This window comes from Pleurodeles waltl, chromosome 10, assembly GCF_031143425.1.
Source record: "Pleurodeles waltl isolate 20211129_DDA chromosome 10, aPleWal1.hap1.20221129, whole genome shotgun sequence".
In the NCBI taxonomy this organism is placed as follows: Eukaryota; Metazoa; Chordata; class Amphibia; order Caudata; family Salamandridae; genus Pleurodeles; species Pleurodeles waltl.
Genome location: NC_090449.1, coordinates 502,581,533 through 502,605,765, shown reverse-complemented (window position 1 = coordinate 502,605,765; position 24,233 = coordinate 502,581,533). Strand labels below are relative to the sequence as shown.

The window sequence follows — 24,233 nt, the reverse complement described above, 5'->3', positions numbered from 1 at the left end:
CCACAGCCAGATTTAATTGCAGAAAGAGCCCTTCACACTCTTGACCTTAAAAGAGCTCTAATGTACTATGCGGATAGAACAAAAGAATTCAGAAAAACGAAAACGCGTTTTGTTGCCTTTCAACAACAACATGAAGGGAATCCTATCTCTAAACAAGGATTATCAAGATGGATTGTTAAATGTATACAAACATGTTACATTAAGGCAAAAAGACAACTTTTAATCACACCTAAAACACATTACACTAGGAAAAAATGTGCATCCATGGCATTTTTAGGAAATATACCAATGGCAGACATATGTAAAGCTGCCACATGGTCTACACCACATACATTTACAAAGCATTACTGTGTAGATGTAGTTTCAAAGCAACAGGCCAATGTTGGTCAAGCTGTCTTAAGAATATTATTTCAAACAACTCCAACTCCTACAGGCTAGCCACCACATTTTTTAGGAGAGAGTAACTGCTTTGTAGTCTATGCATAGCATGTGTATCTGCAGCTACACATGTCATCGAACGGAAAATGTCACTTACAGTGTACATCTGGTCGTGGTGTGTAGTGCTGCAGATTCACATGCACCCTTCCTCCTCCCTGGAAGCCTGTAGTCGTTTCAAATTATTCTAATTTGTAAATATGTTTATACATTTACATTTGCATGGACATCTATTTTTGCTTACTATTTTATTACACTCTATCACTCCTTCCTACACCCTTTTGCTGGAAAACAATCTAACAACTAAGTCGATTCCCATGTGCAGTATGACCGAGAGGAGGAGTCACTCGATTCCCCTGACTCCGAAAAGGCTTCTTTGAAGAAAAACAACTTGTAACACTCCGAACCCAACACTAGATGGCGGAATAATGCATAGCATGTGAATCTGCAGCTCTACATGCCACGAACAGATGTACAGTGGGTAAGTGACATTTTCCATATATTCTCTTGTCTGGTTTTTGGTGCAACTTTGACTGAAGTGCACCCGGTTCCTGCTAACCATGCCAGTGTTCCGTCTCCAAAACAAGACACCTCTGTAAGTCCCTAGTAAATGGTACCCCTAGTACCTAGGGTATGGGTACTGAGGAGGGCCCTAAGAGCGGCAGCACAACTTCTGCCCCTCTAAGGGACCCAGCAACAACCTCATGCAGACTGCCATTGAACGTTACATGTTAAGCTGCTCCCAAAAGTAAAAGCACAACATGGCACACATTCTGGGCGACAGGTCCCCTCAAACACTGCATATATTAGTTGTAGGTCTTCCCTACAGCAGGCCTTACATCCCAAAGGGAGGGTGCACTATATTACATGCGTCGGCATATCTGCAACAGCAGATGTGCCCCTGCTATATCTTTGTCGATTCTTAGACATAGTAAGTGTGCAGAGAAGCAAATTTTAAATACAAGTGCTGAACACTGGTCTATATAAGTTATCCAGCTACATGAGGCCTCCACTGAAAAGAGGGATGTTTGGTATCATACATCTCGTATTGATAAACCCATACTGATTCCAGTGATGGATTGATCAATGCATGCACCCAGAGGGCACCTTACAGGGTCCCCCTGAAAACCTACCAGCTTCTGGTGTGCTTGCTGACTGGTTTGTGCCAGCCTGCCTCTAGAAACACTGGTCTGACCTCCTAGGGTGAGAGCCTTCTGCTCTCAGGAGGCCCAGAACAAAGGCCTGGCCAGCCCAGAGGATGACCTGCTGATTAGCCTTACTAAGGCGGCAAGCCTGAAAGGGCTGCTGCCTTTGAAATGCAAACCCTCATAAGGGAGGACGCCCAACCCCCTTATCCAGAGCCAACTTTGGCACCTGGACAGGTGGGAAAATTAGCTAGTCAAGTATGTGTGCCACCCTCAGGCTAGTACCACCCTTAAGGTGGACTAATCCGAGCTGAACACCATTTTTCAGAGGTAGCTATCTTTGTGATAGCATACCTAGGAATTCTTGGACAGGGTTATGCCCACCTCCCACTGGAAGTGGTCATTTAGGGAGTGTAGTGTCTCCATGGGTCAGTAGCCCATTGGCTACCACCCTACACTCCCCAAGCACCCCTAAAGTTAGTACTTAGGGGAGCCCCTGGCACCAGAGAACCACATCCTGATAACCTAAGAAGACCAAGGACACTGAAGAACCATAAAAGCAGAGAAGAGAGATATAGCAGCTGACCTGGTACCAACCAGCTGGCATGTCGGCATCTCTTGCTGAGAAAGGCACCACAAGTCAAATTGTCTTGCAGCTGTTCACTCCAGAATCCTGGGAGGACTGCCTGCCTTCAATAAAGACCCAAGACCTCCCATGAACAGCCAAGCTTTTCTCCTACAAGCTCCACAGAAAGGATTTTGAGGCCTCCCAAACCGCTAAAACCTGACACCTGAAGCCACCACTGCACCAGTCACCTCCGGCCTGAGTTGAAGTGGACCACCAGTGTCAACAAGCTGCTCCAGAGTTCACGTCCGTCAAGGTTTCACCCCTCCTGGACCCTCTGGTGCCTGCAGCCTCTGCACGCAGGTCCCCTCTACCGCCCCCCTCTACCACGACCACTCCAGTAAGAAAAACTTGACACCTAAAGACACCTATGCTCCTGTCGCCCCTGGGCCGTGGAGAGGAAGAACAAAGGTGTCCCCCTGCACCCAAGCATTGTGAGGACTGAACTGCGCTGTTAGTTCAGCTTCTTAGCCAAAGCCTTTTCCGGCTGTGACTGTTCATCATTGAAACACTTTGGGCACTCTATGCTGTTTTGCACCCTGCACCCGGCCGTCCCCATGCCGCTGATGGTATACTTCTGTGGTGCTGCCTTGTACTTTGTCCACCACTTACCTTAACTCCTGGAGATTGGTCTTATAAGTTGTTGTACTATACCTGTTTGCAGATCATGTTCTTCCTTCCATAGGATAACATTGCAGAACTCAGAAATTTCATTGTCCACTTTTTAAAGTGCAAAGAATTTATATTAAAAATCTTACTTACCCAAACTATTTTTCTCTGATGCCTAAACATATAAAGATACTTGCTATTTTTCTAAATTAGTGGGGATCTTCTTCATGAGTCGAGTGTCTCATTTATTGATTGCTGTGTACTTGCAGATGTCCTGCACTTCCCTTTGTTAAACCTAAGGCTGCTCGACCACATTACCCCCTGATGGAGCACTTTAGGATTGCATAGCAAGCCCCAGTCCACTCATGAGGCAACCCTTGAACTCTTTACACAGTATATCTAGTTATTGATATATCACATAAAGAGCCAGCTTCCTACACACATCCCATCAACAATGTCAGTAAAGTACACATTTAACAATAAACCTACTTCACAGCCCAGGATTTACATTGAATCTTCCCAAATCTCATTTGCAACCTCTACAGATACAACCATATTTAGGTGCAATTCTGCTCACACAAATTGGTATAGCCTGTCTTGATTCCAACAAAGTTCAGAATTGTCAGGCACTACTACCTCTCTTTCAACCAAATCAGCAGATAACAGTAAAGACAGTCTTCTAGGGATGATGGCTGCCCTGTATCTCTATAATACCCCATGGCAATCTAAACATGCACCTATTGCAGGAATGTCTAGCTCATCAGTGGTCTCAGCCACAGAGTCGCTTACAAGATCTAGTGTTCGTAGACTGCCAAACTTTTCACTCTCCTCAGTGGTGGAATCCCAACAACACATTGGAGTGTGACCTCTTTTAGGCCCTGTTCCCCACATAACTCTCACAACAGATGCCTCTCTCACGGAATGGGGTGCACATTTGAACGATCTCCCGATACAAGGTTTATGGGACACCAATAACCAGTCTCTCCATATCAACTTCCTCTAGCTTCAAGCTGTTTACCTAGCCTTAAAAGCTTTCCTTCCTCACCTAATTCACCAGGTTGTATTAGTCCGGATGGACAATCTGAAAGTCATGTATTATCTACGAAAGCATAGGGAGACACGGTCTCTACAACTAGCATGGACTGTATGGAAAAGGGCTCTGCGTTACAACATTCATCTGATGGCAAAGTGTCTCTCCGGGCACGGACAACGACTTTGCAGACCTGGTAACCAGGATGCAGCAACAGGTCCACGAATGAGAACTCCACCCACAAGTCCTTCTTCCACAGAAGGGGTTTCCTGACATAGGCCTTTTCGCAACCGCAGTAAGCGTGAAATGCTCAAACTTCTCATCAAGGTCCCCACACCCACTATCCCAGGGGAACAGACTATATATGAGTTGGTCAGTGATATTTGCTTACGCTTTTTCTTCTCTCCCACTCCTTCCACTCCTGGTTCTAGAAGCTCAGGTAAACGTCTTTCACAATGATCCCAGTAGCCCCAAATGGGCTCATCAACCCTGGTTCACAATACTAGTGTACCTCTCCGGAGTTCCCCACGAGAAGCTCCCCAACAGGCCGGACCTTCTCACTCTGAACCATGGAGGAATCAGGGCTTTCTATTCAAGAAGTAAAATTGCAGGCTTGATGATGGGTTCCAAGTTAAGGTTAGTAGCCCTATCTCAATTTTTTGTTAGTGATCCTAAAATGATACTCTTAGTTATTTACAAGTCAGATGTTGGTATGGATGTCATTAGTGTACATTTGAAATTATACTTGTAGCTAGGCTAAAAGCCACCCATCAATGAAGAGAAGTGATAAGAAGGCAGATCCTTGATCTAAACTACATATAACTTGTTTGGGTGTTGGCATGTCTCATTTGTTGGATGTAGTAGTTAAGAAGGACTGGGTCCAGAAAATTGTCGGGGCCTGTAATTTCAGCCCATAATAGACACATTTGGAGTAATATGTTGTAACTAACTGTGTCATATGTGTCCAAAGATGACTGGATGTCATTGTCTGCCAGTATGGTTTCTTTCCCATGCCTGGTCCTAGTCTAGAGCCTTGTCTAAGCCCGTCCAAGCCCCCCCCAGACTCTTTCCTTTGTGAGCTTTTTTAAATTTGTCTGACATACATTGAGCTGATAAATAAATAAAGCTAGAGTATCTGGGCCTCATCAAACGTAATGTCAAAAGTTTCTCTTTGAACCCATAGACAATTAGGAATGCTTCTGGGGATAAAAAGGCTTGCAAAAAAGTTGACCCCAGTTCTTGTTCTCTTTTAGTCATCTCAAACAGCATTGCAGCTATGGCAGCTACAGAGAAGTGGGAAAACATATTCATCTGAGTAACTTACAGAAGAGATGATGCTGTCCTTATGAATGTGTCTCTAAAGACAATTTTCCTGTAGCTCTTAAGCCTGCATTTTCACTCCGTAGCCAGGGCTTGCAGCAACAGGCATTGGTATGCACACTTTGACTGAAAAGGTCCAGTTATTAACATGCTCTTATTGGTACTGATCAAGTAAATAATCTTAAAAGTGTATAACTGCATGCAGTCTAATCTCATGTTGATTGACAAAAAGTAATGGGAGTCATACTCTCAATTGTTGGTTTCACCTTCTGAAGAAGTTCTAGGCTTCCTACCTATTGGTAATAATGACCCATACTACCAAGGAAACTTAGCAAGACAGCTTAGCTTGCCTTATATATACTCCTGTGAAGAGAAAGTTGTTGAAAGGATCTTTGGCACACTGTGTTAAGTGTACACTATTTTGATCCTGACAGCCAGGCAATTGCTTGTGCTTTACTTAATGAGCATTTCACTGGTCTGATACTTCTTCTTTTTCTTTTTTTTTTTTTTTTTACCAGTTTTCTTGTAAATACTCCTAAAGATAGGGTTCCTAAAATCCTGTGGCAAGCTCAGGTTGGGACCAACTTACAGTTTTGAGCAGGAAGTCAGACCTTAGCCCACGCAGCTGCGCAATTTACCTGGAGAATACTGCCTATTGGACAGCGGCCACTCTTTTCGAACTGCAGAATTATATTTGAGTGTCTGGAGCCACTTTCCCCCATAGATGAATGCAGACATTTTTACCTGCAACCCAAGTTGATAATACTACCTCCTAGCTTTTTCTAGTAAAATCTATATTGTCAGACATTATTGGCTTATTGTCCCCTACCTTGGGATGGGGGTCAGGGGGATGTATTCTTGGGTGTAATGCTTGTTTGTACCTGCAAAGTGTTACCCATGTATGGAGGCCCCTCTGTTTTTCAAGCCCCACGTTCAGTATAGGGATAGTGGTAGTCCGAAAGCGAGCACCCTCCCCTTTCCTGGATGTTCCTCTACACTGCTCTTCCATCTTCTCTGCAACCCATCGGCAGGTATTGTTTAGTTCTGAATTCGCATCCAACTCAGTGGAGTGGGAAGATTGTATTGCGTTCACCTTACCTAGAGTTTAAACTGTTCCACCACATCAGCTGTAACATGAGAGAAGGGACACATGAACAAAGTACAGTGGCCAAAAGTGTGATTACCACAAAACCCCAAAACAAAAGTGATGGGCTGCTTGCCCATTCCACTCATCTTGTGGCCAAAGAAAACTGAGTTTAGCAAAAGTCATAATTATTAGCTCTATAAGTGGATGGGCTACCTAAATAGACCCAATAGACATTATGGGAAGACTGCCACTACCAAGGGAACTAAAGTGCCTGTGCACATTTTGGGACTGAGGTTTACCTTCAAGAGGATGCATTTGGTAGTGATTGGATCCCTCCAAATTTTCGCATTTAGCTTTTTAAATACGAGTGACTAGTTACATTTTGATCCTGGTTTGAAATATTTTGATCCTGGTTTGAAAGATACCATTTGACTTAATATTGCCAAAACAGGAAAAACATCTTAACCATAGTCAGGAAACATAGCTGCCTCACCGCTAGGATGGGAACCACACATCAGGCCTAAGAAAAAGGCTTGCTGTCGCTGCGACCTGATGAACAAGGCTGACTGTGGCCTGTACTTAGTACCAGTCTTAGTTATCAGCAGAACTGCTGCCTAAACTGACAAATGAAGAAATAATTTTACCAACGAATTGGTTGATCCTATTCTGCCCTCCTAATCCCCCTGAGAGACACACCCTCATATCTGTATGGCAAGTAGGAAAGTGATCAATAGTCCATTCATCATTGACTGCTACCTTTCTGAAAAAGCACTGATCTTCATTCACTAACCTCCTTAACTTTATAAGCACAACCTGCGGCACGTGTGATTTCCTCTTCTGATCTCCTGGTGAACGCCTGCTGGACCCTATACATGAAAAATCAGTCAAGCACTGAGATTCCACACATTTCTTTAATTTGAGTTGGCAGAGAGGGCCTTCTGCTGAGCATTGACTTTGCATAGCATTGATCACACTCTCCTACAAGAACTGCTCAACAAACAGAAACTCTCAACTTTCTAAAATGTGACCCCGGAATGCAGCACCTAGGACGCATGGACCCATGCATGCATATTTTTTTTTTTTTTTTTTATGTAATGCATTTGTGCCAATGAAGATTTCTACTAATAAAACTCCAGAACCCCTTACACCTGGACCAAATAGGATACTATTATATGTCTTCAAGGTAAATGTAAATTTCTTGGCATATCATTTAAATTCACTGTATCTCACATGAAGACTTGCCAGAGGATCTCTGATAACAGATGGGTCAACAGTACACTCAGATCATAAGAAAGCCTCCTGAACCCATTCAGGGAGCTACAGAATAATCACCCTTTTAGATTATGAAACCAAATGGTATGCTTTATATTTTGCCAGCTGAACGTGATAATTGGACTGAAGAAAAGCTATATACCTCTAGAGAACAGACTAGTTTTCAGCATGGAAGTCTACTGTAGATAACATGACTGTTGCACTGCTTATTGATAATGGGTTCGATAGAAAGCAGTGCAAATGATAACATTACTTCACCAATCACAACATGGCTTTTGTTGGAGTTAATTGGGGGACTACTCTGGCACAAATGGCATATCTGGGGTATACAGTGACCTTTTTAGTCCACAATAATTAGCCTATTCATAGATTCAAGTGTTAGGATTAAAACTGGATATGGCCAATCAATTCAAGGCCTTCAGCAATTAACAACTTTGGAAAATTGTAATGAAACTGACAAGAGGACTGTTCATTTATTGAAAACTAGAACAGTTGGGGTTTCTGATTGGCTATGGCATGAACCTACGACAGGTAGAACCCAACATTATAGTCAGGGTAAGGGAGCTACACACCCAAGATAACCCCTGCTCACCCACTTGGTAGCTTTCCCAGAGCAATCAGGCGTATCCCAGAGGCAATGTGTAAAGCGTTTGCACAGCACACACACTCCAGCGATACAGTAAATACACCACAAAAGAAACTACACACTGTATTTTATGAAAATAAACTAGATTTCAAATAAAACATAGACCTAAAATGGCATGAACCAATAATTACATTGCCAACTAGGCAATCATCGCAACATCACAGTGTGTGCAATAAAAGAGAGATTTCTATGTTGCACTTGTCGTTAAAAACACCCTGCCTCTGCACACAAGCCTGATCCTTGAATATGCTTGTTATCGTCCTAGGGCAAAAACTGCATATCATCACTATGGTTGTCACATATTACCAGAAATGCCACATAAATACAGTGCACCTGCACTTCTATTATATATAAGGCATTAATGTGAACGCCAACTGTAGACTACAGGACCCCCTGCCCACCTACTACAGTGAATATGGTAGTAAGGCAGAATCAGCAAGTTTGTAACTCCATTAAGGATTCCCTCCCATCCTGCCAGCTGGTTAGTGACTGCGCCAAAAGTATGTGGCGTGGGGTGGGGTGGAGGGGGGTGCTGTCAGGCACGCAGACCACACACACGTCGAGGAGACCTCGCTAGGTCCCCCGCATGCGGAATCCTCAAAGGCCGCTGTGTTCACTGCAGGCTCTCCCACTGGGGCATTATGGTACTCCCAGTGAGCCTCCTGGCTAGGGGGCCTCACCAGAGACTTCACTGGGTCCCTCATCCAAAAGATGGCCCCACAACAGTTGCCAGCGTGTGTGCGGTGCAGCTGCCTCTCTCAAATGAAATACGTTTCGAGGAGGCAAGCCTGGGCTGGTCCTGGGAGCAGTCTGCTCTTCGGGTGACAGCCGCCCCCTCTGCACAGCCTCCTTCCGTGCTCTGAGGGACTCCCTGTGTAGTGGTGACCGATGTGGGCTGCTAACCAGAGGGGGCTGCTGCTGTTGGCACAGGGCGGCTGTTCTGAAATGCCCCAACACAGAAGGAGATGCCTTCTTGTGCCCCAGGGGCATCATGTTGTGCACGCTTTGTCCACACTTGCTGCCTGCAGCCACCGCCGTACTCTTCTACCCCAGCCACTCCTTGCAGGGGGTACAACTTGGCACTTTTGGCATCGCCGCAGAAGGGCACGCATCAATGAGAGAAAGCATCAGAGCTCACCGCAGACTTCCTGGAGGTTGAGAGTAGCTCTCACCTCACACTATTCCCCTAGAACCAGACGAGGCAGCAGAAAACTGAAGTGCTCAGCACTTACTTCTCTCTTAACACAGGTCAGGGCCAACAGATGAAGAATTCCCTGGCTTCCAAATAGATGAGGTGGGTGGGGTGAAGCAAATAATCAGCCCCTGGAGAACAACTGGGGAGGATGAAAGGAGGGACCAGCTGCAGGCCACCACATCAGGGTCCTTTGAAGCAAAGTGACAGTCCTTTTTGTGGCCCAGCAGGCCAGCACATCAAACAAGTCAGTCCAATGGCGGTTCCTGCTGGCAGCTTAACAGTTCCTTCTGTCAGTGTGCAGTCCGTAGAGCCAGCAGTGTCTGGTTGCATGTTCATGCAGTGTCTAAAGACATGAGGCCACAGCCCCTGTACTTGTACTCAAAATGATTTTGATCCAGGGGGAACATCAGTAGGGGGTAAATAAACCCTTTGTGTGAGGACAGGACACAGCCTGTACGAATCTAAGTGTGTCCTGCCTCCCTTTCTCGCAGCCCAGGAAGACCATTCAGTATGCAGATGTAATCCTGTTACACCTGTACCCTCCCTATGTGATGGTTGTCGGGAACAAATGCACAAAGCCCAGCTGACACTCTACCCTAGATGTGGATTGGAGTCAGGCTGCAAAGCTCAAGTCATAAGCACAGTGAAAGGCCCCCTTTTTAAAAGTTGCATTTCTACAATAGGAATGAGAAATCCACCTACACCAATAAGCAGGCTTTATCACTACCATTCCAAACATGCCCACGCTACTCCTCAAAGATCAGAAATGACCACTTAGACATATGAGGGAATTCCCTATACTACCCTCTGAGAGGAGAGGCACTCACAGCAGTGAAAAACGAAATAGTCTGTTTGTTACTACTAGGACATATAGCACATACAAATATGTCCTACCTTTTACATACACAGCACCCTGCCCATAGGGCGATCTAGGGCCTACCTTAGAGCTGATTTAGTTGTAGTAAAAAGGGAGTTTAACCCTTTGGTAAGTAGTTTGACTTGCCAAGTGAGTGTGGCAGTAAAACTGTGCATGCATGTCCTGCAGTGACAGACCTGAGATAGGTTTGAAAGGCTACTTCTGGGGATGGCGCAAGCTGCACTGCAGGCCCACTAGTAGCATTTAATTTACATACCCTGGATGTATGGAATACCACTGTACTAGGGACTTACTGGTAAATTAAATGTCCCAAACAGGTGTAAGCAAATCATACCAAGTTAAAAGGAGAGAGCACATGCACTTTAGCACTGATCAGTAGTGGTAAGTTGTCCGAAAGCTACCAAAAGAAGGTCAGACAAAACCAGAGGCGGAAGGCAAACATTTTGGGGATAACCCTGCAGAGAGGGCCAGGTCCAGAAGAAGAAGCTTTATTCGTTATGAAAAAAATTCATTCATTACAACACATAATCACCAAAACATTGTAAAAATACCAATAAAAACCATGTATAATAAAAGCACCCATCCTAAAAACAAGTACATATAATTTTATATATATATATAAAAATAAAAAGCAGAAGAAGATAAAAACCTCATTCATAAAAAACTGGCAAAAAAAATAAGTAAAATCATTCTAAAAATTCTACATTTTTGCGCCAAGTAGTTGCTCCCTTCAGGAATGATCCCAGGCCCTTCCATACCAGTACATCTGAGGCCATTTGCAGCCACATGAAAGCAGGACGGTATTGCACAAAACCATTGGGCCTAAGGAGCGGTAGTAGAAATCGGGTTCTAAATGGTGCATAAAAGACACAGAACAGTGTAAAATTGATCAAGGTCTGATGGGACACCCCATCACAGGGGCAGGGTCTAATACATTCCTCCCCATACTGACCTAGGGGGAAGCACAAATTACTTCTAATGATCCCCAAGCGGAATCGAGTTATGAGAGACCTTTCCCTCACATCCTTGATTTCTGAGAGATATCGCTCAGGACCCACCCACATCTTTAGCATAGTAAATTCCCTGATCGATTTTTTTCCTTAGAGCCTCCCCCTCCCTCTTGGTCTCCTGGATTCTCTGAAAGTTCTCCTCAACCCATTTCTTATCATAGCTAGTCAGGTCCTCGGGATAATCAAACAATTCAGGCCGCCCCAGGTCATGTGCCATCTTCCTTATATGCGACAGCCAGGGAATATGCTTTACATTGTCGCAGGCCAAACAATCCCTTAGGATATCCCTATTAAGAGAGGCATGTTCGTTACTCTACACTGAAATCCATAGCAAAAGGGGAGCCAGCTGGGTAGTGTCCTGTACATACTCAAGGTCCAATTCCAGGTGAAGGCAAAATCCAGGAATATTTTGCCCAACACCCAGAAGTCTTCTACAGAACCGATTTTCTTCCACCATAAGGGCTCGGGTATCCCTAAACCCCCAAAGTGCTGAACCATACAGAAGGACAGGTAGGCATTTCCGCCTATAGATTTCAAGCAGGGTATTGATAGGTTTGCTCCCTACCCTAGCCGCAAAGTCAAAGGTTGCACCAACTGTTGCATGAAAAAGCTCAATCCTTCTAGCAATACAGGGTTTCCAAGATCCTTTCTCATCAAAAATGACCCCAAGTATGGGAACTCATGGGCTCTGCTAATAATTTGATCCTCCACCCTTAGCTCCCCCACCCTACTCATAGGTTTACCACAAACCATAAAGTGCGACTTCTTAAAATTAACCTCCAGTCCCAAAGCTGACATAAAGACGACATAAGCTCTAACTAATTCTCAGAGACCATTCATTGTGCGGGCCATAAGGACCGCGTCATCCGCATACATCAGCACAGGGATATCAATACCCTTCACCTTCGGGACATCCCTGCAGTGACGATCAGAAAATCTGACAGTCCATTTGTGTATAAAAGGAACAAGGTAGGGGCCAAGACACACCCCTGGCGCACATCCCTTGAAAGCTTGAAAGCCTCCGAGCATTCCCCATTTGGGCCCACCCTCACGTTTGCAACTGTCCCAGAATGGAGATATCGGAGAAGCTCTACAATATTAGGGTCTAACCCTGACTGAATTAGCCCCTCCCATAATAAAGACCGGTTCACTTTATCAAAAGCACAGCTAAGGTCCATAAAAGCAAGATAAAGGGTACCTTTCCTGGCCTGCATGTATTTGTTGATTATCATCAGTAAATTAAGACACTGTTTTTGCGTGCCGAGGCCTTCCCTGAAGCCATACTGTTCCCGACTTAAAATATCATTTTCTATCATCCAGGCCTCCAGGCGGCCTAAAATAATCCGTCCCAGAATCTTCACAGAGGAGTCCAGCAGTGAAATAGGGCGATAAGACTTAGGATCATTTCGATCACCCTTTTTAAACACTGGGACTATGCATGCCAATCTCCAAGAGGCAGGAATGCCCACAGTAACGGCTGCATTGAGAACATTTAGGAGAATGGGTGCCCATAACTGAGGGTTAGCTTTATACAGGTCCATCGGGATTAAGTCCGGGCCCGGTGCTTTATTATGCGCACAACTCTGTATTGCATCAATAACCTCCTGTAGTGAGAATCTGATTGCTAGGTTTGGAGCCACATCATACACATTCTCCCGCATATTTCTTAGGGGGGTACCCTCAAATATACTACAGAAATAAGTTACCCAGGCCTCCGGGGCTATATTACATCCAAGGCCCTCAGAGGTTTCTGTTTCAAAGGAACCTCTATTCACCACCTTCCAAAACAGGCCGGGGTCTTTCAAAGCTGTAGCACGCTCTAACTCTTCCCAGGCTTTATCTTTATATTTTAGCTTACTATCCCTCAGGGTCCTTTTATACCTTATTCTAGCTTCTTTTACGAGAATCCAGTCTGTAGGGTGAGTCTTGGTAGCCATCTTTAAATTTGCCCTTGCATCATAGCAGGCTTTGTGGTACCAGCCACATTTACGTTTAATAGGGTGGTTGCCTACTAAAACGAGACAGTCTCTGACTGCTGCATATACAACTGTTATTGCATCTATAACAGTCATGGGATTTGCGCTTCTGTCAGGAGTATTTCCATAAATAGATGTAGGTTGTCCCCCACAACCCTTCCCACAACTTTTTGGGGGTCTACTTGCTTCCACCCAAGCCGCCTACCCTGGTCCTTTGTCACCACTGTTACAGGCCTGCCTCGTCCTAGTGAGCGTAGGGCCCCAGGGATTTTAAAGGACAATATAAGGGGATTATGATCGCTAAAGCACTCGCCTAACACTTTACCCCCAATCACCAAGTCTCTCATAGGAGGGGACACAAAAATATAGTCGATGGTGGAACCAGACCCTCTTCCGACATAGGTTGGAAGTTGGTGAGTGCCTACTGCTTCAATATCATAGAAATTCAAGAGGTCCATCTCCCTGAGTTCCTTTAGTAGATCTCTGCCTCTCGAGTCCTGCGGACCCTGCGCTGAATAGACCTCACAGTCACTGGTGAAGGGATTAACCACGGTACTGGATCGGCCCAACTTGGTATTAAAATCCCCGGAGATGATGGCACGAAATTCCAATCCCACCTTCTCCATTCTATATTTCAAAATCTTAAGAATGGAGAACAGGGCCCCAATTTGGCACCCCATACCCCACACAGCATTTTAAAAGTTGACCAATAATACATTAAAATGATTGGAGAAGAGTGCCCATACCACCAATATACCTTGATGGTTACAGTTAATTTGGAAAGCACCCACTATCTTAGATAAGCGAATTAGAGTGACTAGGCCACCTTTCGAGCGACCTTCAAGAGACTGTACAGCTGGAATTGCATATCTGTCATACCCATCCCACACAGCCAGTCCCGCCAACCAAGTTTCCTGAAGCATGATGACATCATAGTTAGCCACACACCCAACTCATGCTTGATCAGATAGCTTAGCGTCATAGCCCGCAATATTCCATGAGATAAGATTACACAGTGGGGGCACCTCTTCTTGTATAGCCAGTCCACGAAAAGCAGAGAGAGACTCCAAATTATGTACCAGAAATAAAATAATAGATTTGAGCAGTCACTTCTTACTGTAAATGAAAGAGGGGTGGCCCATCCCAGCCTCTTTCAGACCAGGACGGGCCCGCCCTTGGCCCGGGCGCCGCCCGCGCGGCGGGAGCGCTGCTCGAGTTTTAAAGGGCTCCTGCCCTAAAGGAAATGTTGCCTCCTCCTGCCGCCGCCTCCCGCGTTGAGCGCGTCCCGCGAGGCGGGAGCGCTGCTCGAGTTTTAAAGGGCTCCTGCCCTAAAGGAAATGTTGCCTCCTCCTGCCGCCGCCTCCCGCGTTGAGCGCGTCCCGCGAGGCGGGAGCGCTGCTCGAGTTTTAAAGGGCTCCTGCCCTAAAGGAAATGTTGCCTCCTCCTGCCGCCGCCTCCCGCGTTGAGCGCGGCCAGGTCCAAACAAAGTTCTAGTTGCAAAAGCAGAAGGCCTGACAGAAGCGGCAAGTGGTTTCTAGATGACTAGTGCATTTGCTGCCCCTGGTTACTGTTATCTGTGGGGTTTGATTGGCACCAAGTTCATTTCAGCAATATCTGCGTTAGGTGATGGAAAAAGCACTAGATGTGACGCAGTGCAATGTGATCCACGCTATGCTGTATCAGCCCTAGTCTATGGCTCGGAGTCAAATACTGAAAGATTTTAATGCATTCCGCCAGTATCAGGTCAGAAAAATAAAATGTTTTAAGTATGCTACCATCTGCGAGACGCTGAAACAGTATAGAGTTCCTTTATACGAGTTGAGGTGAAAATTCAATTATTTATTTTAACTTTTGCACAGCAAAACACAACCCAACTTAGCTAATATCATATTCTTTCAGACTCCCCTATCAGATCTGAGGGGGACCAGAACCTGGCAGTGGGTCGCAAGTAGTCCTGTGTTATAAGTAGGTACATTCATGAATCGTTAGCCTGTGTTTTTGTGCACATGTCCCTGCTCTAATTGCTGTAAGGAACAAACGTTTAAGGAAAATTTGGCTGGAGATAAAAGTTTGAATCTTCAGAGAAATTACTGTACAGTCCTTAAGTGGAGCAGATTTACGGTTAACAGACACAACTGTAAAATGTTTGAACTGGCAGTTGAACATCTGTTGACTATTAATAACTAATTGATTACAGCTAATGTGTAGCTGGGGACAGTTGTGAATAATTCTCATTTTTTTTTTTTTTTTTTTTTACTGGGCTGACATTTTCATTATACCTTCATTTTTCTTGCTTTTTGAATGAGTAAATTTCTATTTTGTTATTGCTCATGGTGGAATATTGTAATTGTTATAAATTAGACACTAAATCTGTGATAGGAAAAACACTCAAGAACCCTTATTTTAAAATTGTTAATTAACTGTATTACTTGTGCTTTTACAATGTTATTTAACTAACAGACTGGAAGTCCACTACTTCATAACAATTACCATACTTACTGGACAATCATTTTATTCTTTTATTTTTGTGTTCTTTGGCGGAGTTTCTGCTCGCTTATTAGTCTTTAAGGGGAAGGCTTTTGAGTCTTCAACATTGCTACCCTGAAATGTAAAGTTCCAAAAGAGGTCCTTGGAAATTCAGTGAGGATGCAGTGGTATGGTGCTTCTGTAGTTCAAGAGACAATAGGCAGTACCTGTCATTAGCATAAGAGTTTCTCAGCTGTTCCAAAGTCCTGAAGGGCCCAGAGGACTGATATATATATATATATATAGAGAGAGAGGCTAACTTAGCTGTCTAAAATCCCATTCCCCCTCTTAAAATCAGGGCTGATCCAACAAACCTTATCAGTAGTGAGTCTACTTTTCAGCAAAGCCTAACTTTGTCGGCAAGTGCAGAATCCAGTGCTAATATTTGAAAGAGTAAGTTATAAATCTGATTCGACTTTCCTGCTTAACCAAATTGTATGCTGCTCACCACTCACTTCATCACTATGAGCCTCAAGTCAGCCTCTGAGGGGAAATGGTAGTCTAGAAGTACATGACTGAACATGGTGAGGTGTTTCGGAGAGGTAGAGTAAATATACAAGAGTCACATATTAAGTCACAGTTGGTTGTATTGAGTCTGTCTGGCACTTGTGTTGTCCATTATCATTTTTGGGGTGTAGTTTGTGTTTCCAAATTATTTTAGGCTTACTAGAATGTGTGTTGTCACATATTTCTGGGCTAACTAGTGAGAGACCAGAATTGGATAAAATTTGTGACGTTTTATGTTTAGGTTTAATTTCGTGTTGTGTGACGAGTGGATGCCATCAATGCACTGGACAGTAGGCGTCATTCCTGCAAATGGCATGGCACTGCCCACAGGTCAGCGCATTCTGGGACACCGTGGTAAAGTGCCTGGTGGCAGTCAGTGGTACACTCATAGAATGATACCCGGCTGTTTGTCTACTGGATGACTTAAAGAAGCGCAAAGGTTGGAAAATGGAATTTACATTTGTGCATTTGATCCTACCAGTAGCTAAACAAAGGGTTGCATTACCGTAGATGAGTCAGACCAGTCCCAGCATTGGATGGCTGAGACCGAGACATGAGTGAGTGGTCAGTGGCTGAGGAAGTTCACCTTCACAAAAGTAGGCAAGATGACAAAGTGGCAGAAGATCTGCCGATGCGGGAGGTTTTACTGACCATGTTTGAGGGTGGTGAGGGAAGTACTTGAGATGAGTTGTCTGGTTGTGAGGAATGAGTATTTACTGTCCTGGGGAGTATGCCACATATGGCACCAGGAGAAATTGGATACATTTACAAGTGATATAGAATGTAATGGTTTGAGAACTGTGATAAATTAACATTAGTATATTAGTAGTAGTATTATCATTAATATTAGTAATATTACATGTCACTTGGCTGTAACTTTCCAAATTGTTTATTGTATTGCTTAAATAACATGAAAGAAGAAAACTCAAAAATATATTTCTTTTAAATTCATGCTGAGGAAGAAGACTTGTGGAAAGGAAGGTATAGTGTTGCTATTTAGAGGATTCCCTCACAGGGAAGGAGTCTCTGTTTAAGAAAGTATTTGCCAGAGTCTGTAAAAGGATATTGCATGGAGTAAACCAAGTCAGAGGATTTTGTTGGTGTTGCTCTATTGTGATGATGGGTTGGTCTTTGACATTGCAGTGGATAAAGAAAATATGAGGTGATTTAGGGGCCAGTTGGTGTGTGCATGGTAGAAATTACATAGCTCAAGTAGGCTTTACAGGGATAGGGTGGGTTTGTATGAGACAGGTCAAACGCAGCAGTCATTGCACAAGTCATTACCACTTTCAACACCAAGTTGTCTCCGGCTTCAAAAGTTGAGCACATTACTAATACTTCACACTTCAGTTGCCTCAAATATGCCCTACCCTGCCTGTTTTTTTTCTGTCTGCAGCTTATTTTCTCAGCAGCTTATTTTCCTCCAAAATTGACTTTGTAAATAGTCTTTGTCAAAAATGTCTTCTTTTTGCCTACAAAGTGCAGAATCTTCTTGTGAAGCTGCACATTAAAGCAAATTACTCCCAACTTGACCTATGTCTAGTGGTTGATGGGCACTGTAAAGTTACTGTCTCCAGCAAACCTTCCACAAGCAGTGCTTGCCTTTCTTCACACAGGAATTGTCATTTATTTCACACGAGACCCCCTGCAGAACCACCATAAAGTTGATGATTATCCTTGCCTTTTTGAAGCAGTGGGTTAAGAGGCTGTACCTTTTCTGCATTATTTGCACATCATTGAAACTCTATCTCAGCCAATCATCCATTGGTCCCTAGCCGGTCTTTGTTGAGGAATCAAATTCCTTTCTGTCCATTTAACATATATGGCATATTGTCAACTCCGTCAAGGGACCACCTTAGCGCGTTATGCTGGACTACACCATTACAAAACAAGAATGTTGCTACATTATTTGCTCTGGATCTGCAAAATAGGTATGATGTGGCTCAGGTTCTCTAACCGTTTTTCTTTTGCAGCTCCACCTGAAGTATTGCTACGAAGCTGTCCTGACGCATGCTGAACAGGTGTTGCAGAGGCATGGAGTCACCACACCATCCTCAAGCAAACCCCCAAACAGTGCAGCACAGAAAGTAAGTATACTGTAACTCCACAATGCTCAAAGCAGGAGAGCCTTCTAGTTCAGAGTTTGAGTGGGACAGGAGTTAGTAGGGACCTAGACTTTTAGTATGAGTAAAGGCAATTTTATTAAAATGCATACATCCTGGTTTAATAGCTCAATTTTGTATTTTCACATTCATCCCTTTTCTATGCTGATGGTACTAAGCACTTCAGCTCCATCCCCAATTAGAATGGAAGTTTCGCTTATGTTTGTTAAATTGTAAATTTTTGGAATACACAAATTGAATGTTAAGCAGATAGTAAACTATTATCTAGTGGAAATAGTTGTTCGAGAGCTCTTGTGCAACCAGTGTAATGAATCATTACTGACATTTTCTGCATAACAACAAAAATACAATGTAAGATTCTTTGAAATGTAGACAATGTTGCCAAACTGTGAAAAAAAAATGTAATTGAATGAGACCACAATGCTCTGTTAATAACCATATCTAAGGAAATTGGTGCACAATCTTTTCGTTTCTTCTATTTCTTGCTGTTGAGTTGATTCTTGCTTCCGGAATAGACAATCTGTTAACCAAATCTCCTAAAGATGTGGTGTCTGGCCTTTTATGCTTCTGAAAGATTTTTATGATTACATCCATGTGTATCACAAGATTTTAATTACTATTCCTAAACACTGAATACCTCTGGACATGTGATACCAAGACTCTTTACCGCTGCAAAACAAAATGCCCATGTCATAAACAACAATGCTTGCGTTAAGACAACATTTTCCTTTCAATTTATATATTTATGAAATAGCCTTAAATGATATAGAACTTGGCAGAGGGTGACTTCAGCTTTGGGCAGGACCAATAAGGTCAAGCATCTGCCATTGATAAAGAGGTGTTCCCAGTCTTGGGCATCTCACAATACTAGGGTCCATAGCCAAAGTCTCAGAATAGTGCAGGGAAGATCTTAGTCAAAAATAGAGTAGAAGAGTTGCGACTTTAGACCGTTACGGAATGTCAAGACGTTTTTATGAAGTTTGATGAGAGTAAGTAACTCTATAGTGAAAATCCTCATATGTTGAGCGCTGCATTGGTTATCAATCTATGGATAAATGACAAAAAGGTTTTGGCTAGTAGATCCTTGAGAGATAACTTGGAAACTAGTTATGCAAAACTTCTGATTGAGACATTTGAATATTTCCCAGGCATCAGACTGGATCCTGAAACTTTTTCAACAATACTTTTGTGCGCTAGTAGGTGATGCCGTTTGACTCTGCACTGATGTTTGAAAATAAAAGTGTGGACCATATATAGGCACTACTCCTGCTCGCTGAGGGTCTATTAATTTCTTTCAGTGCCAGAAGATGTGGATCTGGAGCTACCTCTCATCTCTTTGAGACTCTTGTTACTTCAAAATGTACACTGCTTGCAAGGAAAACGTTGCCTCTCAAAACAACAGGTTTTGTAATCCTGGTAGGGTCTGTCGCCAAAAAATGTGTGTGACAGACCCTCATCAGGTATGCCTGTGGTGCCTGGTGTTAAGACACAACTCTAGAAGTCGATGAAACAGAGGCAGAACTCTACATCGCTAAGCCCCAGAAGACTCTGCAACAAGACCCCTTAAAGTCGTAAGTTCAGTCCTGGTCCAGATCCAGAAATTGCATAAGTCATCCCAGAGGTCTGTCTTCGTCTCAAAGTCGTCAAGTAAGTCGAACAAAAAACACTAGAAATCTAAGCAGTACTCTGCCCCTTCCCACCACTCTCACTCTCTGAGACAGCATAGGGGCGGCACCATACTTCTTAATCCCGCACTCCAAGTCGATCGGTGTGGGAGCCTATCCCACAACTTGCTCTGACACAACCCATTTTTCTAGGACCATCTGGCACTTCAAAACAGATCTAACTGTTCTGCAAGGTCATTTTGTCACTGCGGATTCTTGCAAATTCCTTCTTTTTTGTTGATAAACAAGTTTTTATTGTTTTTACGAGCATCAAAAACTTCAGACAGAGCAGGTAGAGAAAGGCAGCGAACAATTAAATGGCAGTACATTCTAACAACGGGCTGCCATCGGCGACAGTTTGAACATGGGTACAGACTGATAGGACCCTCCCGCTTAAGCTCTGTTACCACAACCATGCTCACGCCCTTTGTCTATTTTATGATCATACAACCATCCATCCTCCCCAGATTTTCTCAAACTTCCGAGGGCAGCCTCTGGATTCATATACCACTTTCTCTTGGTTAGCACACCAATCAACACCTTTTCGCCACCTTCGAATTGATGGGCCCTCAGGGGAGACCAGGCAGCGGCAATGTCTCTTTTGGCAACCAGCATGGCTGTGGTAGCCAAGGCTCGTTTCGTTTGTGGGCCTCCCATTTCCTCCATCACCCCCAGCAGGGCCAACTTAGCAGACCTTTGAACCTCCCGACCCAGGGCGGCCCGATCTCCCGGAATACCCCCACCCAGAATGTCTGTATCACATGACAGGACCAGACCATATGGAAGAAGTCGGCAGGGCCATCCTCACACCGTGGGCATTGGGCGGAGGGGCGCAGACCCGCCCGGTGTAGTCTGGGCGGTGGTATGTAAGCCCCATGTAAGTAGTAGAATTGAACGGCGCGGAGTGTGGCCGACACCGCCAATTCCCTGGGTGCCATCAGAACCTCCCTCCATTCCATATCCTCTAAGGCCCCCACCCAGGACTCCCACTTTATTCTGATCGAGTTCAGGTCTCCAGGGGCGTTGTTAATTAACATTTTATATATTTGGGAGACACCTTCCCCCGCTTCCCCCCTGAAGGTATTTGAAGAACTGTGTCTGTTTTAGTTGGAAATCTGTCTGCATGTCACGGAAGGATTTCATTGTTTCACCTTTCCATACGTCACCCACCAAGGAAATGCCTAGCCGATCCCAGTCTGTGAATCCCTCCAATGACGCTGTTGCGTTTAGCCATCTCCTCGCCCATAGTGGGGTCTGGTGTGTGATGGTGGCGTTCCATCAGGTGTGTCTTAAAGCTGCGCGCCACGCCAAAAAGGCCGCTCTGGTCACCTCTCACATGCCCCGTGGGAGGGGTCTCCCATATAGTATTCCTAGGATGTGTGGAAACCCCAAGATCTCAAGTTCCACTCGGTAGGCCGGGTCACCCCATCCTCCATTAAACCAGTCGTGAATCACTATGAGCTGGGTGGCTAGATAATACAGGTAGGGGTCTGAGGCACCCAGGCCTCCGTCATACGTTCCTCTCCTACAGTGGTGGGTCGCTACTCGGTGTCTAGCACCTCTTCTCAGGAACTGGCCTGCAGCGTTTTCGAGAGCCTTGAACCAGGAGCGAGGGATCGGCAGGGGAAAATTCTGAAAGATATACAGGAGCCTCAGCAGGACCATCATCTTGAAAAGGGCTACGCGGCCCATTACATTTAGCGGCAAGGTTTGCCATCTTTGTAAGTCTGACCTTATGCGTGTCAGTAACGGTGTCAGGTTTTTGGCCCAAGCCAGTTCGGGCAGTGTGGACACCCAGATGCCCAAGTATTTAAAACTGAGTCGACATAGTGGTATTGTGTCTTGCCAGTTGAAGCCGTCACGTGCGCCAGCCAGCGGGATCAGCATTGATTTAGTGGGATTCAGCTTCAGTCCCGACGCCCGCTCGTAGTGCCGTAAAATGCAGAGGCTTTGTGTGCCCGTTGTATTGTAGAGCAAAACATCATCGGCGTACAGAGCAATTCTGTCTTCTTGGGAGCGACCCAAATTCCACCCGCGGTACACCGGGCCTGTCCTAATCATCTGGGCCAGGGGCTCGATGGCCATGATAAACAGGAGGGGAGACAAGGGACATCCCTGACGTGTGCCCCGCTGGACTACGAATGTTGAGGACAATGTGCCATTCACCTGTACGCAGGCTGTGGGGTTAGCATATAGTGTCTGAACCAGACGGCAGAATCTGGGCCCAGGCATGCTTGTTGAAGCACCAAGAAGAGAAAGCCCCAATCCATGGAGTCGAAGGCCTTTTCAAAATCTATGAGTGGAAGGGTCAGGTCCCTGTGTAACCGGTGGCGTTCGGCCAGGGCCACATGTAGACGACGGATACAGTATCGAGTACTGCGAGTGGCCATGAATCCACATTGATCCGGGTGGATCAGTTGTGGTAAGACCCTTTTTAGGCGGTTAGCGAGGATGGTAGCAAAGATTTTAACTTCGGTATTAATCAGTGATATTCGTCTATAATCAGCGCAGTATGGTGAGGGAGGTTGGGATTTAGGGAGCACCACAATGGTGGCGGCGTCTATTTCTCGGGGGAAGGCTCCACTCTCTTCGACCTCTGCGTAGAGTTTTAGCAGGTACAGTGTTACGTCCTCTCTAAAGTCTTTGTAGTATTCAGCGGGGAACCCGTTGCTCCTGCGGGCTTAGAAGGGGCAAAGATCCCCCAGGAGGTGCGTCTCCTGCAACAGGAGTATTCTCGGTTTATGAAGGTGAATACGACAGTCCATTTAATTTTATCCACGAGGCCGTTAATGTTCCAAGAGATTACCTGTGTTTGAGTCATGGTGGATGGGTATTTAGAAACGTCTTGTGGTGTCCGCCAATCTTTTTTTGTTGCAGAGCCTGGGGATAGCGAAGAGTCCCCATGTCATTCACGTCCTTGCCGGCGTGCGTCGGTGCTGTATCTATTAAATCTCTATTGTCCCTGCTCTGTACTTTTCATGGAAAGCCCTTAAGTGATAGTAACAAAAGAACTATAACATTTGCCTTTGAAACTAGGCTGGAACCCCCTTACCCCCCAACTCCCGCCCCACCCCATACTCCACTCCCCCCCAAAGCATCTGTCGCCCATGTGTTGCGCCTCCCTTGTGGAACTGGTGAGGCGGAACATTAACTAATAGGGTAGCAGTGGTGGTGGACCCCTCCATAAAGTCGGATTAAGATCAAGAATTCAATGGACATGTTAGTCTAATGACTAATGTAGTTATTATCTGCATGGCAAAGTGATGCTTTGTCTAGGGATCTCTCCGTGAGATCATAGTACTGGGATACGAGATAGGTCTGTGTCTTCCGGAGACCCGGATCGGGCTTGGTTTGTGTCTCGAGGGTCTCGGTTCCAGGGGGGGTCCTCTGGGTCTCCCAGCGACCCTGTCCGGTGGACCCTGGGGGGGGGGATCTGGGCGGGCTCCGTGGTCTGTCCTGCGCCGCGTAGAACAGGTGCCACTTCTGGCCACCCAGTGCTGGTTTTTGCTGGAGTCTAGATCCATCTCTGTAGGGACCCAAGGGGGACCTCCTCTGTCAACCAGGTCCAGGCTGTGGCTGGCTGATCGAAGAAGTAAGTTTTGTTGCTGTGGACCACCCGGAGTCGTGCTGGAAAGAGGAGGCGATATTGAATGTTCATCGATCTTAGTTTCTGTTTCACCTCTGTGAATGAGCGGCATTGCTGGTGCACCTCCCTTGTATAGTCGGGGAAGAGGAGGACCTTCGCTCATTGCAGACGAGATCTCCCTTGGAGCGTGCCTCCTGTAGTACTGCGTCCCTGTCTTTGAAATTGAAAAGACGCAGTATCACCGATCTGGGTGGAGAACCGGGTGGGGGCTTCGACTGAAGGGCCCTGTGGGCTCGCTCGATTGTAAACCATTGCGTGAGACGGTCCGCCGGCATCCAGGAACGGAACCAGTCCTCCAGGTAACTGGCCAGAGACGATTCTCTTGTGGTTTCTGGAAGGCCGACCACGCGGAGGTTGTTACGCCTTGACCTGTTTTCAGCATCCTCTGCTCTCCTATGTAGTTAAGAAGTGCGGGTGGTCAGTGCGGAGACCTGGGCCTTAAGAGCGGTCATGTCATCTTCCATTGGGGAGATTCTGGATTCAGTTTCAGTGATTCGGGCTGTGGCATTTTGGAGGTCCTGTCAAATCAAGGCCACATCC

At 45.2% G+C, this 24,233-nt stretch overlaps 1 protein-coding gene across 3 annotated transcripts in view; it reads left to right on the top strand.

Moving 5' to 3' along the window:
- The window catches only part of PTPN23 (protein tyrosine phosphatase non-receptor type 23), a 582,812-nt gene that overhangs the window by 470,067 nt on the left and 88,512 nt on the right, over positions 1 to 24,233 (top strand). For all 3 annotated transcript variants that reach the window (XM_069210890.1, XM_069210891.1, XM_069210892.1), the window contains one exon: positions 18,234 to 18,347. In XM_069210890.1, the coding sequence (XP_069066991.1) occupies positions 18,234 to 18,347 (114 nt within the window). The remainder of the gene's footprint in view (positions 1 to 18,233; positions 18,348 to 24,233) is intronic.